Below are 13428 nucleotides of genomic sequence, written 5' to 3' on the forward strand. Positions count from 1 at the left end.
GGCCCTGGCGGTAACTTACCGCCAGGGTCGTAATGAGGCCCATTGCATGTAAACAATTACATTGCATCGCAAAGCTTACTCAGGGTAGCCAGTGGTAAGTGGCATTTGTTGTAAAGTGTTGATAAAGTTAATATTTATTTTATTTTTATTTGATGGTTTATAGCGTGAACCTCGCTTGAGAGCAGCAGAGCACTTTACAATGTGTGGAAGCCAGCGTTGGGCATAGCATTCTTCAATAGTAGCGCAGTACTATTGGCAGAAGGGTAGGGAAATGTTAATTTACTCATGTCTGGGTTATTGATGGATGAGACACATTTGTAATCTTATGCGGAACTGAAGGATGGTGGGGGTGTTACGAACCTGGAGCGGTATAGAGTTCCAGAGGGTTGGGCGGGGCAGGAGAAGGTCTGGTTATGGAGCGCACTACTATTGGCAGAAGGGCAGAACATTTTTAATTTAGTCATGCCGGGGTCATTGATGGAAGAGACACATTTGTAGCCTTTTGCGGAACTGAAGGATGGTGGGGGCGTTCCGAACATGGAGCGGTATAGAGTTCCAGAGGGTCAGGCAGGGCAGGAGAAGGCCTGGTTATGGATCTTTCATTTATGGGCTAGCTTTGACTCTACCTTTTGGTGGAGTTGCTATGGGAGGCACACGCACCTCCAGAGATGTGGAGTTTAGTCGCCAGGTGTGTTGGTGTGCCGTTCAAGACTTCATATCAAGGTATACTACAAAACAGATCTTGCGTGCTGTATCCATGCAGTTAGCAATCAATATACTTCACATAAGGCCTATTGTGCAGTACACCTTGATAGCAACATTATCAGCAATAGCAAGCAGTACAGTGCAGTTTAAGTGCTTGCATCCCATTTAGATAGCAAGTAACTCTCTGGATGAGAAGCAATCTGATTGGATCATTGCCACCCTTACTGGACTGTCCGAAAGCTAAGTGCAGTAGGCTCTGGAGCCCCTTCACCTGAGCCCACGGCAGTGGGTTTCAAAGCCCTTCCCTGAAGAACGTTTGTTAGGGAGAATTCTCTGTAAAGGCTAATTTCCCAAACCTAGTGAGTCCCCCAGCAGCTTTGCTGGATTTCTGGGGTTTATGTTTATCTCCTGCTAAGCGTGAGACTCTCTTTCTCCCACTCTTAGGCATGATTTGAGAAGGTCCTTTGACTTTGTAATGTATTTTATGGGCTATGGGGTCTTTTACTCCATAGGGTTTCATGTGTTTTGGTAAGTGTGTTACACAGCACCCTCAGTGCAGTAACACAGGGGTGTCATAGTGACCCCCAAACATAGACTCCATACCCTGGGACTGACTACTGTCTCCCAGGGCATGTAAAGTCACCATTGACTTTACTAGTCTTAAATTGTGAACAAAACCAGTACAAGCCATCATATTGTGGAAGTACTGGTAGGGGTAATTAGATTACCCCTGGGTCTGTTTTTCGAGGGAGCACTGTGCAGTCCCCCCTCGTTGAGTTTCTGGCGGGTGGCAGTGGTTACCACGCGAAATATTCCACCGGAATATTTCCTATGGGATTTTCCCATTCATTTTAAACACACCACTTTTTTGGTGCAATGTTAAAGATACCGCTGGGTTATTTATTTAATATTTATTCCCTGGTTAGGTCTTTTTGCCAGGACTCAGTTTTAAAATGGCGTTTGTGTTCGCCTCTGTAACTCCAACCCAAGTCGAGCCCTTTGTTCCACTTTTGGCGGGCTTCTGCACAGAAGCCTCCAAAAGTGGTGCCACTCTGTCTGGGTCTACAGGATGTGTGGGAGGGGGGAATAGGCACCCTGGACTGAGTTGCCTCGGCAACTCAAGTTGCACTCTTGTGTGATTGGCCCAGTGGTGAGCCGCCCAGCTCACCACTTAGCATGTTTGAGTGACAGCTAGGACTGATGAATGGGGGTTTTCTGCATAAAAGCAGGGCTTTGGGGACTGGAACTTCAGAAGTCGCCACAGGACCTAAAGAATCCGAAAAGGTTGAAGCTGAGCCGACCTGCAATGACGACACCACCGGTGGAGCCCTGCTAAACCGACTCACCACTTCCCAACAACAGAGAAGATCTTCATCCTGGAGAGTCTTCTTCCTTTGAACTGGTGGGGTTAACCAGTTCGCCCTCTTTTCGCCTTCCTGGATCGTCTCATGGTCGAATTGCCCGTGCCAAGCACCCCGGCGGCCGGATAGCCACGCTTCACCACTACCACGAATAAAAGGGTAGTACCTTTTAACTGGGAAACTCCGCGGCTGGTTTATTCCCTGGCAGTGCAACGAACTCCAGCTTTCCTCCACGTCAAGATCTTCTCTTCCCCTGGACGAAGCACTGACTTGCACCTGCTGCCAGGAACAACTGCCCCCGCTGGAGCTTTCTCACCATTTCAGGTTCTGTGTCCCGCCTGGTCTCCCTTGCAACAGACTGTTCAAGGTGTCCCGTAAATCCTTGACTCTCTATCCTGGTGTGACCTGGGACCTGTTAACTACATTTTCTGAACTAATCCAACTCCTTTTGAACTATCTGCAAAGACTTTTAAAGTGTACTTCAACTGTGTAATCTTGGGCACATTCCGCCTTGCTCTCTCCAAGAGTGGGCCTAGCCTATGAACATTCTTTCTCTACAGTAGACTCTGCCTTTCTTGACTTGCTGTGGTTCTTTTAAAAGTGTTGGTATTGTGTGCTTTTCTAATTCTGCCTTTTCCCTCCCTTTGTAAATAATTATTGGAGTGCCATCTTGGTTAAGCGCTCACCTCTGTATTGATAATAAGTGGTGTTCTTTTCCTAAGACTTGTCGGATAATTAATCAGGGAGGTGTATATATTTCTAGTGACTGTGTTTGAACTTGCTTGACATATTAGTGCCAGTGTATTTTTACAAGTGTGTTTTTTAATAAATAATTATATACTTTTATACCCAAGCTCTGGTCAGTGTTTGCTTGTGCTGCTGTATTTTTGTACCTAATGTGTATACTCTATATACTGCCTAACTCTTCTTGAGAGAAGTCTGACTGCTCAGCCACAGCTACAACGTAAATCTGGGTGGTACAGGCTGCTACCAATTGGGTTTACTGCCAACACCTGTAGTCTTAAACTTTTTGCAGTGGTCCCCAAGGGAACTGCACGGGTTTCTGCCTAACAACTTCTAGAGTACTTCCACATCAACACACAGCGGGAGCTGCTGCAGCACTTTGACATCGGTACCTGGCAATAGCTTCTGGAGCCTGTCCGCATATGTGCATGGACGAAGGTCCGGGAGTCCTTCCAGATCAGCAGTGCATGGTGCAACGTTCTGGAGTTTTTCCACATCATTACATCTGTACGATTAGGAGCCTTTCCATATCATCACAAGGCAGTGGATTCTGGAGAAGTGCACGCCAGTACTCAGCAATAGCTTCTGGAGCCTGTCTGCATATGTAAATGGCCGAAGGTCCGCTAGCCCTTCCAGATCACGTTCTGGAGTTTTTCCACAACATTACATCAGTAAGTTTAGGAGCCCTTCCATATCGTTTCAAGGCAGTGGATGCTGGAGAAGTGGACGCCAGTACACAGCAATACATTCTGGAGCCCGTCCACATAAGTACATGGGAGTTCATCATGGAGTCCTTCTGCAACGTGCCAGTAGGTCCTGGAGCCCATTTACATAATACGCAAACACCTACAGGCTGTGGCTCTCCAGATGTTTTGGACTATGACTCCCATGATCACTCTCCATCCATTAAGCTGCTTGGTCTGATGGGAGATGTGGTCCAAAACATCTGGGAAGGCAAAGGTTACATACTCTACATAGCCGTAGTTTTAGAAGCCCTTGTATATCTGTACATGGTATACTGTTCAGGAGCCTTTCAACATCAGTACATAAAATAAGGTTTTGGAGCCGTCGGCATAAGTGTGTGGCAGTGAGATCAGAGCTCTTACATATCATTATTACAAGGCATTGGGTTCTGGAGAAGTACCACACCCAGAGGTCGAAGTGGGCGGAAGCGGTTTAGAGCGGTGCTCCTATACTTTTTTTTTTAATTACGTTTTACCATTCCTATACTTTTATTTTTGTTTTTCCTAAACAGCAAGCACGTTTCTTTGAGTTTGGATTGCGTGTGGCACGGGCATGCCGATGGGGGTTTGTGGGGAGCAGGGGCAGCGCCGCAGGGAACATAGTTCCACTACTTCTTTTCGTACACTGACCACACCACTACACAACAGTAAACCCCTTCCACAACAGTACACGACAGTAGGTCATGGAGCCCTTCCATAACGTGGCGGTCGAATCTGGAGCCATGCCATTGCAGTTCATTGAAGTATGTTCCAGATCCTTCCACATCAGAAGGTCCTAGAGTTCTCACACATCAATACATGGCAGGGGGTTCTGGAGCCCTGTAATCTCAGTACACGCTAGTGGGATTCGGAGCCATTACACATCGGTGCATGCCGCATGGCAGTTGGTACCTGAGCCCGTCCACAATGTTTACTGCCAATTCGCAACAGCTGAGGAAATGACGCGGGGGGGGGGGGGGGGCATTTTTCCCTTATGCGGGACGTGTGGACCTCCGAGATAAGAACACTGTTTCTAATTTGAGTATAAAAGCAGGAAGCGTGAAACTAATGTTTCCTCTCGGACAAGAAAAAAAGCACTATTTGGCGACAATGAAGGCACGCGTCGTCGACTGGAGACCCACAGACGGCCACACCGCCCTGCCCGCAGTGTTCGCCACAGCTGCCGTCCCAATTTTGGATGTTATGGCTAATATTACGACTTTCAATTTTACCACCTCGAGCAGGTATTCCGACCCGCTGACCGGGAACTTTTGGGGTAAGTCCACCTTTTGGCTTGAAAACAATTCCGTCTCACAAAACTGGAAAGCTGCCGCTGCTGATGGGAGTTTCTGGGCTATGCCAGTAAACTCCCGTAATCGCGTCATTACCTGTGAGGGGGCTTCTACCTCGTCTCCTCGTGCGAATAAACATTAAAATAAGACATGTTCGTCTCGGGTAGAACACACAATTGTCTGTGCTGTAATCCACGGCTGTGTTAACCAGAGATTTTTTATTTTTTTTTGCCTGCCAGAATTGCTTTTTTAAATGTAGATTACACTTTCTGGGTCTGATTCACAGAGCGTTTTCCTAAGGGATTGTGACATTATAAAACGATTCTGTGAATCGGGCCCTGTTCCTATGTGCGTCACATATATCACGTAGAGTGGGTGATGGGAAAGTCAACTGATGTGACCAGCAGGCCACCACCATTGGCCTTGAACTACCATTCTTACACCAAGCACGGGTTTTGTAAGAGGGTCTTTCCCAGAGTTAAGCAACACCCGAAATTAAGCACTTCCCTCCAATATCCGTGCGGACTTGTATTCGCAACTTCAAAAAGAGCCAACTCCTTCATCTATCCGATGTGGCTAAATTGAGCACTACTTCGTTGGATGTGGTTAAGATTTGCTATTAAGGCAGTTGGAAGCGGGCGGGATCTGGCATGAAGCACTATATCAAAGTGGGACATTACTGTTTCCTTTGTACCTCCATAGTGTTCGTTGGCTTATTGTTTAGTCTTCGTTGTGATTTTGGACAGCATATTTGAAGTGGAAATCGGAATGTGCGCCAATTTAAACATCAGAAAATCTAACTCACAATCGTTCTGGACTGATGTCTGTCTGGCTAGTCAGCTATGTGTCTTGGACTGAGGTCAGGCTGGCTAGTCAGCTGTCTGGCTGGCTAGTCAGCTGTCTGGCTGGCTAGTTCGCTCTCTGTCTGGCTAGTTTGCTGTCTGTCGAGACTGAGGTCAGGCTGGGTAGTCAGCTAGTCAGCTATCTGTCTTGGACTGAGGTCAGGCTGGCTAGTCAGCTGTCTGGCTGCCTAGTCAGCTGTCTGTCAAGACTGAGGTCAGGCTGGCTAGTTTGCTGTCTTGGACTGAGGTCAGGCTGGCTAGTCAGCTGTCTGGCTGCCTAGTCAGCTGTCTGTCAAGACTGAGGTCAGGCTGGCTAGTTTGCTGTCTTGGACTGAGGTCAGGCTGGCTAGTCAGCTGTCTGGCTGCCTAGTCAGCTGTCTGTCAAGACTGAGGTCAGGCTGGCTAGTTAGCTGTCTGGCTGACTAGTCGGCTGCCTCTCTACTTACTGCAGATGCACTGGTCACAGTGGAGAAAGGTTTTTGGAAGGGATCGCTAGATCCTGCAATCAGATCGTCTTCCCTGGCTCATGTTTCTTTTTGGCCAAGCCTTAAAAAATGGGATTGAAATTGAAATCATATAACATTTTACAGTATATACAAAACTCTTTTCCCACGTCAAAAGAATCAGCGGAAGATTGACTGCTATAGACAATGGGCCTCATTATAAGTTGTGCGGAATGGGTTTAACGGCGCCGGTAATGGTGCCGGCGCTGTTAAACCCATTCCGCACAATTACAAGGTCCCCTCGCGGGACCCGCTATGGACGTCTGTTTTTCCCAGACGTCCATAGCGGGTCCCGCGAGGGGACCAGGGAGCTAACAACGGGCCCGTTCGTAATGAACCCGTTGTTAGCTCCCTCCCCATTCCCATTGAGCCCTATGAGGGCTCGAATGGGAATGGGGAAGGACCGGGCCCGGGTTCCCTGAAGGAGGAAATACCGGGCCCTCCATACTCGGAATGGCCCGGTATTTCCCCATTCAGGGAACCCGGACCCGATTTTGGAGGGCATGGCTACCTCCAAATTCGTAATGAGGCCCAATGTGTCTTAACATCTGAGTTTCATCTTCTAGATACATTTTCTGGACCTCAAGATTTAAGATTTAAAGATTTTCTTGTGACTTTTTGTAAAAATCTAATTAAAAAAAAAAGAAATTGAAATCTGCTTGTGGGTATATACTTTGAACACATGCTTATGGTTAAGAAGGCAAAGCGAGAAAGGCGCTGATTTCTTGGCCATTTGGGAGATGAGGTTTTAACTGCAGAGTGCATGTTCGTTAGGAGATTTTATCGAGCAAAAATAAATGTATGCACGCAAGATCATGCGTGACGTCCCCTGTTACCAGGCTCTGGCGTATCTGGGCTCGGTATGTCAAGCTGGGTGGCTGTTAAGTTAATCAACCTCTGTAGTTGCAGAACATCAGCACAATTACAACGCACACTTTATTTAAAATACAATAGTTCTCATATAACATCACAGCTCAAGTGTGCCTTTACTCACCAATTAATGCCATTGCCATTTCTTCTCTGTGGCCAGTCCCCTTCCGTGGTAAGAAAGATAGGACCTTATGTCCCATTTTATTTCTCCCCCTACTATGGCCCTCATTACATGTATGTCTTACTGCCCGCCGCCACACAGTCAGGGATATTTACCGCAAGAGGCATTTCAAGGGAACACCTCTGGCAGTAAATATTGCCAGATTACAAGGTGGACAACTGCCTGGAAATACCACCAATTTATAACCCCACCCATGAGGCGGAGAGGAATTTGTAAAGCGCTGCTTTGTTCTTTAAGCCTCTGTAACGAAAGGAAGCACAATACAGGAGAAAAATGAATGTGTACAGGGATATCGATTAACCGCTGGGCTATTGTGGAAGTCCATGCAAATAGGACGAGCATACTTTTCCTCAGCACTTAAGGGGTTAAAGGGGATGAAAAAGTGGCCATCTTGAATGTGCACTTGTCACCATCATCACAAAGTGATCTATACATGGGTCAGATTTTTTGGGCAGGAAATAGTTTTGCCAGTAGCAATATGACCGCAGATGACTCAAAGATCTTGATGCTAAGCTCCCCAGGACCCAAGTCCTCTTTCCGGTCTCAGTGCCAATCCCAAACACCCATTCTCTCTCCCCTTGCCTCCTGAAATCCTCACTCCTTCATCCATGGCTCGCAACCTCGGGGTCATCTTTGACCAGGGCTCAAGTCCTAAAAATGTAAGTGGGGGACTCATCAACAAACACATTGGTATGTGACGTCACCAGAAATGAGCATATCAAGTTGAAATATGCACATTTCATTAAACTGGCTTTGCTTAACCACCCAAATTGCACGAGACGAATGACATTTGCCTTTCATAAAATCAACACACACACAAAAACCAAAACAGGATATTTTCTTCTAATAGTGTTTTTGAAAACGTTAAAAGGTGTGCATGTTTTATACTCCAAGAACCAATACAAATGTTTTCCCTGGGATTTGCAGTACCGAAATGCGACATTTCACCTTTAGTTGGTTGTTATTTTTCATCAGGTTATATAGTGCAGTGGTCAAATGTCCGTCCTGCAAACCTGAAAACTGTGTTTCGATCCCCGAGGCGGACTTTCACTTCATAAATTCAAAGAGGACATTCTATGTTTCTCATTTTATATGGGGACTAAGTCTACCCTGTGAAAAAAAGTGGGTGGACTCCATCCCCCCGCATGTACCCTCGACTTGAGCCCTGTCTTTGACGGTGATCTTAATCTCAATCATTTTATCGAGGCCACCTCCACCATAGTCAGGTTCAATCTTCTACATATCAAAAAGTTCCTCCCACACCTGCCCTCCGCTCCCTACCCTCCTTCCTGAACTCAGCAGACTGCAGGTCTCCACCCATGTCACGCTCCTCCTCCTCCTCCTGTTGCTCCTCCTTCTGCTCCTTCCATTGTTGCCTTCCTATGCTGGAATGCTCTCCCGGCATCAAAGTAAGACAATCAGTCAGACTGTTTGAAATCAGTGGTACGTACGATCCACTTGCTAACCACTAAAAGTGCTTCCTCAGCCCCATCGAAACCCCTCCTTATATGACAGCCCAAATTCCTGTGCCACCTCTTTTATTCCTACTCCAAGGCCTAAATCCCTATAATATTCAGGGGTTTCCCTAGCTAATGTCCCTGCTCTATGTATTTATGCATTGGCCCCTGGGAGGAAGTCCCATATAGGAGGCTGGCTTATGGGACGGGGCTGAGCGTGGGGGACCAGAGACACCACCCGCGTTGTGATTCAGTCCCCAGCGAAGGTACACAGAGTGTCCCCGAATCCTCCTGTCCATCACCAGCCTTATGTTCATAGGCCTCTCCGAGAACCTTAAGGACGCATGGGGCCAGATTATCTAAGATTTGCACCGGAGCAAAACGTTGAGCAAATGCTTTGATAATACAAAATCGAGCAAACCCGTTTTCTCGCAATCCATATCTAAAAACATTTGCGCTCGAGCAAAAATGAATCTGACTTTTTGTACTGTGTGTGCGGCACAGCATAAAACGAACTGTGCTAACTACATTTAGTTTCCTGTTAGGCAGCAAATGTAGTAAATCAGCCTGCTTCAATTTTGCTGTAGTGAAATTATATCTTGATAATACTGCTTGGAGCTAAACTGAAACCTCCAAAAAGACTCTATGTAAAATCCCAAATGGGAGATTTGGCTAAATTTCGACCGTTCAAAAATTCCGAATGGCTGAAAAGTTCGACTAAATCTCCCATTCGGTGGCAAAGGCTGCGAGGGTGTCCCGCACCCTTGTTCACTATACTGTCAGTGGTGGTTGTGGGGGTGTCTCCCGCAGCCGTTCCCATAAAGTAAAAAAAAAAAGGAAAGGAAAGGACCATGCAGCGCTGGTTCCTGACCACGGAAGTGAAACTTAACGGGCGTCACAGGTACACAGCGAGTTGGCGGCACACAGTGAAATGTGCCACCGCAAGGTAAGTTGGGGAAGGGGGAGGGAGGTAATGAATGCATTTTTGTTGATGGAAAAATCGTATTTTTGGTCAAAACCGCGACAGTCTTTTTGGGCGCAAGTTTTTCTGTCGCGGTAAAACAACCCAAATCCGAGCTAAACCGGTTTGCTGCATTCCATATTATCTAAACAGCAAAATTGGTGCTAAATTAAAGAAAAATGTTTTAGAAGTGACAAATTTAGATAATGGGGCCTCTGGTCGACCAGGGTTAGCCAGACTGGAACACAGCAAGAGAATGATCCTCCAATGGATTTTTTTTTCCTAAGGGAAAGGGGCAGGTGAAAAGGAGATAGTTTACTAAGAAAAGTAACAGGTCTCAACCAAAGTCAATCTGTAACCTTAACAGTGTCTGCCAACCCCTTCCGTTTTCTCTCTTTCTCTCTCCTGCTGATGTCCCGACTCCTCCACGTGCCGGTCACCTGGCTACCCTCTGAACTTGGGCCCAGGCTCCTGCATGTCCAGTTGCACCTTGCACTGCCTCCGGGCTCCCCCAGCACTCGGGGTCTGTATCTGCAACCCTACAGTCCCTTCTCTCTGCACTTCTGAGGCACCCCCTGGCTGCACTCTTTGAATTGGCAAAAAAGCACCAAGCACATCTATTCAATAAAATAAGTTTCGTTTGTTTCCAGAGTATGTAGCTACATTTAGTATTCAGGTAAAAGTGCTTGAGGTGCAGGGGAGAAGTGTTCAGCCTTGGTTTCTAGGCTGGGAAATGTAACAAAAGAGAAAGATTTCCTAGATAGGAAACCTGCTTCCCCTGCACACTTTCTACAAGGCCTAGGCCTAAATGTGTATTTGTATGGGTTGGTCCGTTGTTGCAGACTCCAATATAGAAGCTACTAACCAGACCTTCCTCTTTACCTGCACTGAGACACACGCTGGCTGCACTTTTGATCTACCTGCACTTCTCCCTCCTCCCACCTTGGCACTTCTCCCTTTCCACTTCACTGCACTTGCGCGATCTGAATGACAAAGGGCCTAGTAAGATCGTTGTTTTGTCCTCCCTCTGTTCCCCCTCCTTGTCTTGTCGCGCCTAGAAACACTTGTGTACAAGCCTGTTATAAATGCAATATTGTATCATACCTGCAGTTACTGAAACAACATCAATGGTATTTAAGTAAATTCATCTTTTCTTTTTACCACCCTCATGGCAGCATTGCAGTAATAGGGTGCATTTTTTAGGTTCCCGCAGAGGCTGCTGGTAATTACCACCCTCAGGAATCCCGAATAAAATACTGCCCAGTCTTTAATAAGGCCAATGTATTTCAATTCATGTGTTTTGCGTTAAGAGTTTTTGTGAAGCGCTCATCCTATTGGCAGCTGCCTTAGTGAGCTTTTAAAGATGGGGGGCGTTGCATCTGAGTCTTGCAGTTGCAAGGAAGAGCCTCTTGGAAGTGCTTCCATGTTTTCTGTGCAGTCACATAGATTGCCTGGTGGCCCTTGTTTCGGATAGTGCTTTATGTCTTGGTGCGGACTTCTAGGCATTTTGTGCAGGTACAGCGTTTCCTTATTAACGTCCAGGGGAGCAGAAACTATACATGTTTTTTTACACCATTTCTAACTGGTGTGCCTTGCATACTGTTGCTAAACAAAATGTCTGGCCATACCTCCCTGGAGGAAAAGGAGACTGGTCTACAGATGTTTTCCTGAACAAAAGATGAACTTGTTGTCACATAGTTTTATTACAGTTTTTTAAGTTTAACATACAACCACAGTAGAGAAAGTCACTGCTACAAAGGATTGTGATAAAACTGCACAGCACACTTGTCAATATGTTTCATGTTCTTTTCACTGTTTTTGTTTATTTTATTTTGGGTATCTATTGATTGCGGACATAGCTCCTGGAAGCCATGGAGCGCTTTACAGAGCAATAGGGGAGCTACAGAGAGTGGGGAGTTAGTAACGAGTGATATAGCATAGGAACAGGTGCCGAGCGACAAGGGGGAGCCGCAACAGTCCAGAGACGCAGGCAACAGTGGGATAGCGCCGTGTAAAAGTAGGAGCTGCCGGGGATTAACACAGAAGAGCGTGCAGTAGCAGTGGGCAGAATGAGCGGGGGAAAACAGCAAGGGGGAATTACAGGGGGACGAAAGCTTGCACCGGCCGTGGGAGCGGGCCAGAGGCCGGTACGAGGTCAAGGGGGCGTAGAACTGCCCCAAGCGAACATTCAGTGCTTTAAGTGGGACAAGGAATAACGGGGGAGACTGTATGAAGGGGCGTGAGCGGAGAGGGCTGGAAATTACTTAGCTCCCACTGAAAACTAAGCAGGTGAGTCAGGCTCATTTGTATCCTACCTTTTGCCGCACCCGCCTCTCCTTTATTTCTTAAACACAGGCTCGAAATCACACAAGCAGCCTTGATAAAGGGCTGCCTGTGGGGGCCGGAGCCTGGGATTAAGAAAAAAAGTGGGTTCTCCAAAGAGTATGATAGCGGTGTGCCCGCCTCTCCAAAAAGTGCTTCTGTGCCGGGGCTCTGCTAGGCTCACCCAACTAGCCCTAGATCCGTCAAATCCCTCAGGCATCCTTTTCACCTAAAAGCCGTGAGATGAAAAGGATTCCTGTGGGCGTTGGTGCATCTGATTGAGAAGCACAAGGAGAGCCAGGCACATTGCTGTCATACCTGCCTCTTCTCTTTTTTTGTAATCAGAAGTCTCGACCGCCGCAGGATGCCCTTTCACCACACAGCTGTTAAGTGAAAGGACTGCCTTATACAGATGGTGCATCGATGACTAGCTGGGGAAGCCCAACAGAGCCCCAACTCAGAAGCACTTTTTGGAGACTGTCAGGGATCTGCCTGGTGTCGCCCCGGCCCACTTAAAGCCATGGATTTGGTCCACTGCGAGAGAATAGAAGTCTCAGATGTTGAGGTGGAGCAAATGTAAATATTGATAGAACTTTAAAATGACAGTATAAGTGCTGAACCATTGGCCTGTATGTATCAGTGTGATATGCTATGTGCTATCATTATTGAGTGAAGGGCCACGCCGCTGCTTGGAAAGGTAGAGTCTTAAATAAATCTTAAAGCCCACCACTTTCACTAAACAATGATAATACCTTGTGACATGTTGCATTGCTCACAGAAGCATGTGTAGTTCAAAAAAGGAAATCAGCAAACGGCTGGATATGAAGCATATATGTATTGCCCCCTCTCAGCGTCAAACAGTGTGCTTTGGGAACTAATGTTTTGGGGGCTATGTCACTTGTAAGCCTCCAGAAATAGCTTCAAAGGATCAAGGGCAATTTGTTGGGGACTCAGAACAGTTAACTCTAATTATTTGAGCAAAAACCAAGTGTGTCCTAATACCAAACTATCCCTAATCAATATTAGTACCCGGCGAGGGTCAATCAGAATGAAATAAAAATTCTGATTGGCCCTCGCCGGGGCATTACCTGGCCGGGAATCCATTCCTTTGTCCCCGGCGGGGAGGGGCGTAGCAGCCCCTCAGCCAATGAGTAGGCTCAAAGCGTGGCCATCCCCGCTTCGAGCCTCCACACGACTGGAGGTTGCCATCATCCCCCGCCAGGGATTCAGGCAAGTTTTTTTTAATTTTATTTATTTATTTTTTCCTCCCCACTCCCCTGCACACAATCCCCTGCCCGCCCTCCCAACCCCACTTACCTTCGTATTTCTCCTTTTCAGGAGCGAACACGCTGGGATCACTTCTGTTTGCAGTGCGTCCACTCCCGATGGCCGCAATGGAAAGGGAAAAGAGACTAAATTTTCCCTTTCCCGTTGGCCATTTCCCCTGGACATTTAAAAAAAAGTTTTT

The 13428-nt window shown here is 46.9% G+C and overlaps 1 protein-coding gene across 1 annotated transcript in view; it reads left to right on the forward strand.

The window, feature by feature from the left end:
• The first annotated feature begins 4567 nt into the window (after positions 1-4567).
• The window catches only part of MYCT1 (MYC target 1), a 190452-nt gene continuing 181591 nt past the window's right edge, over positions 4568-13428 (forward strand). The window contains exon 1 of the mRNA XM_069606798.1: positions 4568-4808. Within this exon, the coding sequence (XP_069462899.1) occupies positions 4601-4808 (208 nt within the window). The 5' untranslated portion in view covers positions 4568-4600. The remainder of the gene's footprint in view (positions 4809-13428) is intronic.

The sequence above is a fragment of the Ambystoma mexicanum genome, chromosome 4p (genome assembly GCF_040938575.1).
Source record: "Ambystoma mexicanum isolate Mex_15411 chromosome 4p, UKY_AmexF1_1, whole genome shotgun sequence".
Lineage (NCBI taxonomy): Eukaryota > Metazoa > Chordata > Amphibia > Caudata > Ambystomatidae > Ambystoma > Ambystoma mexicanum.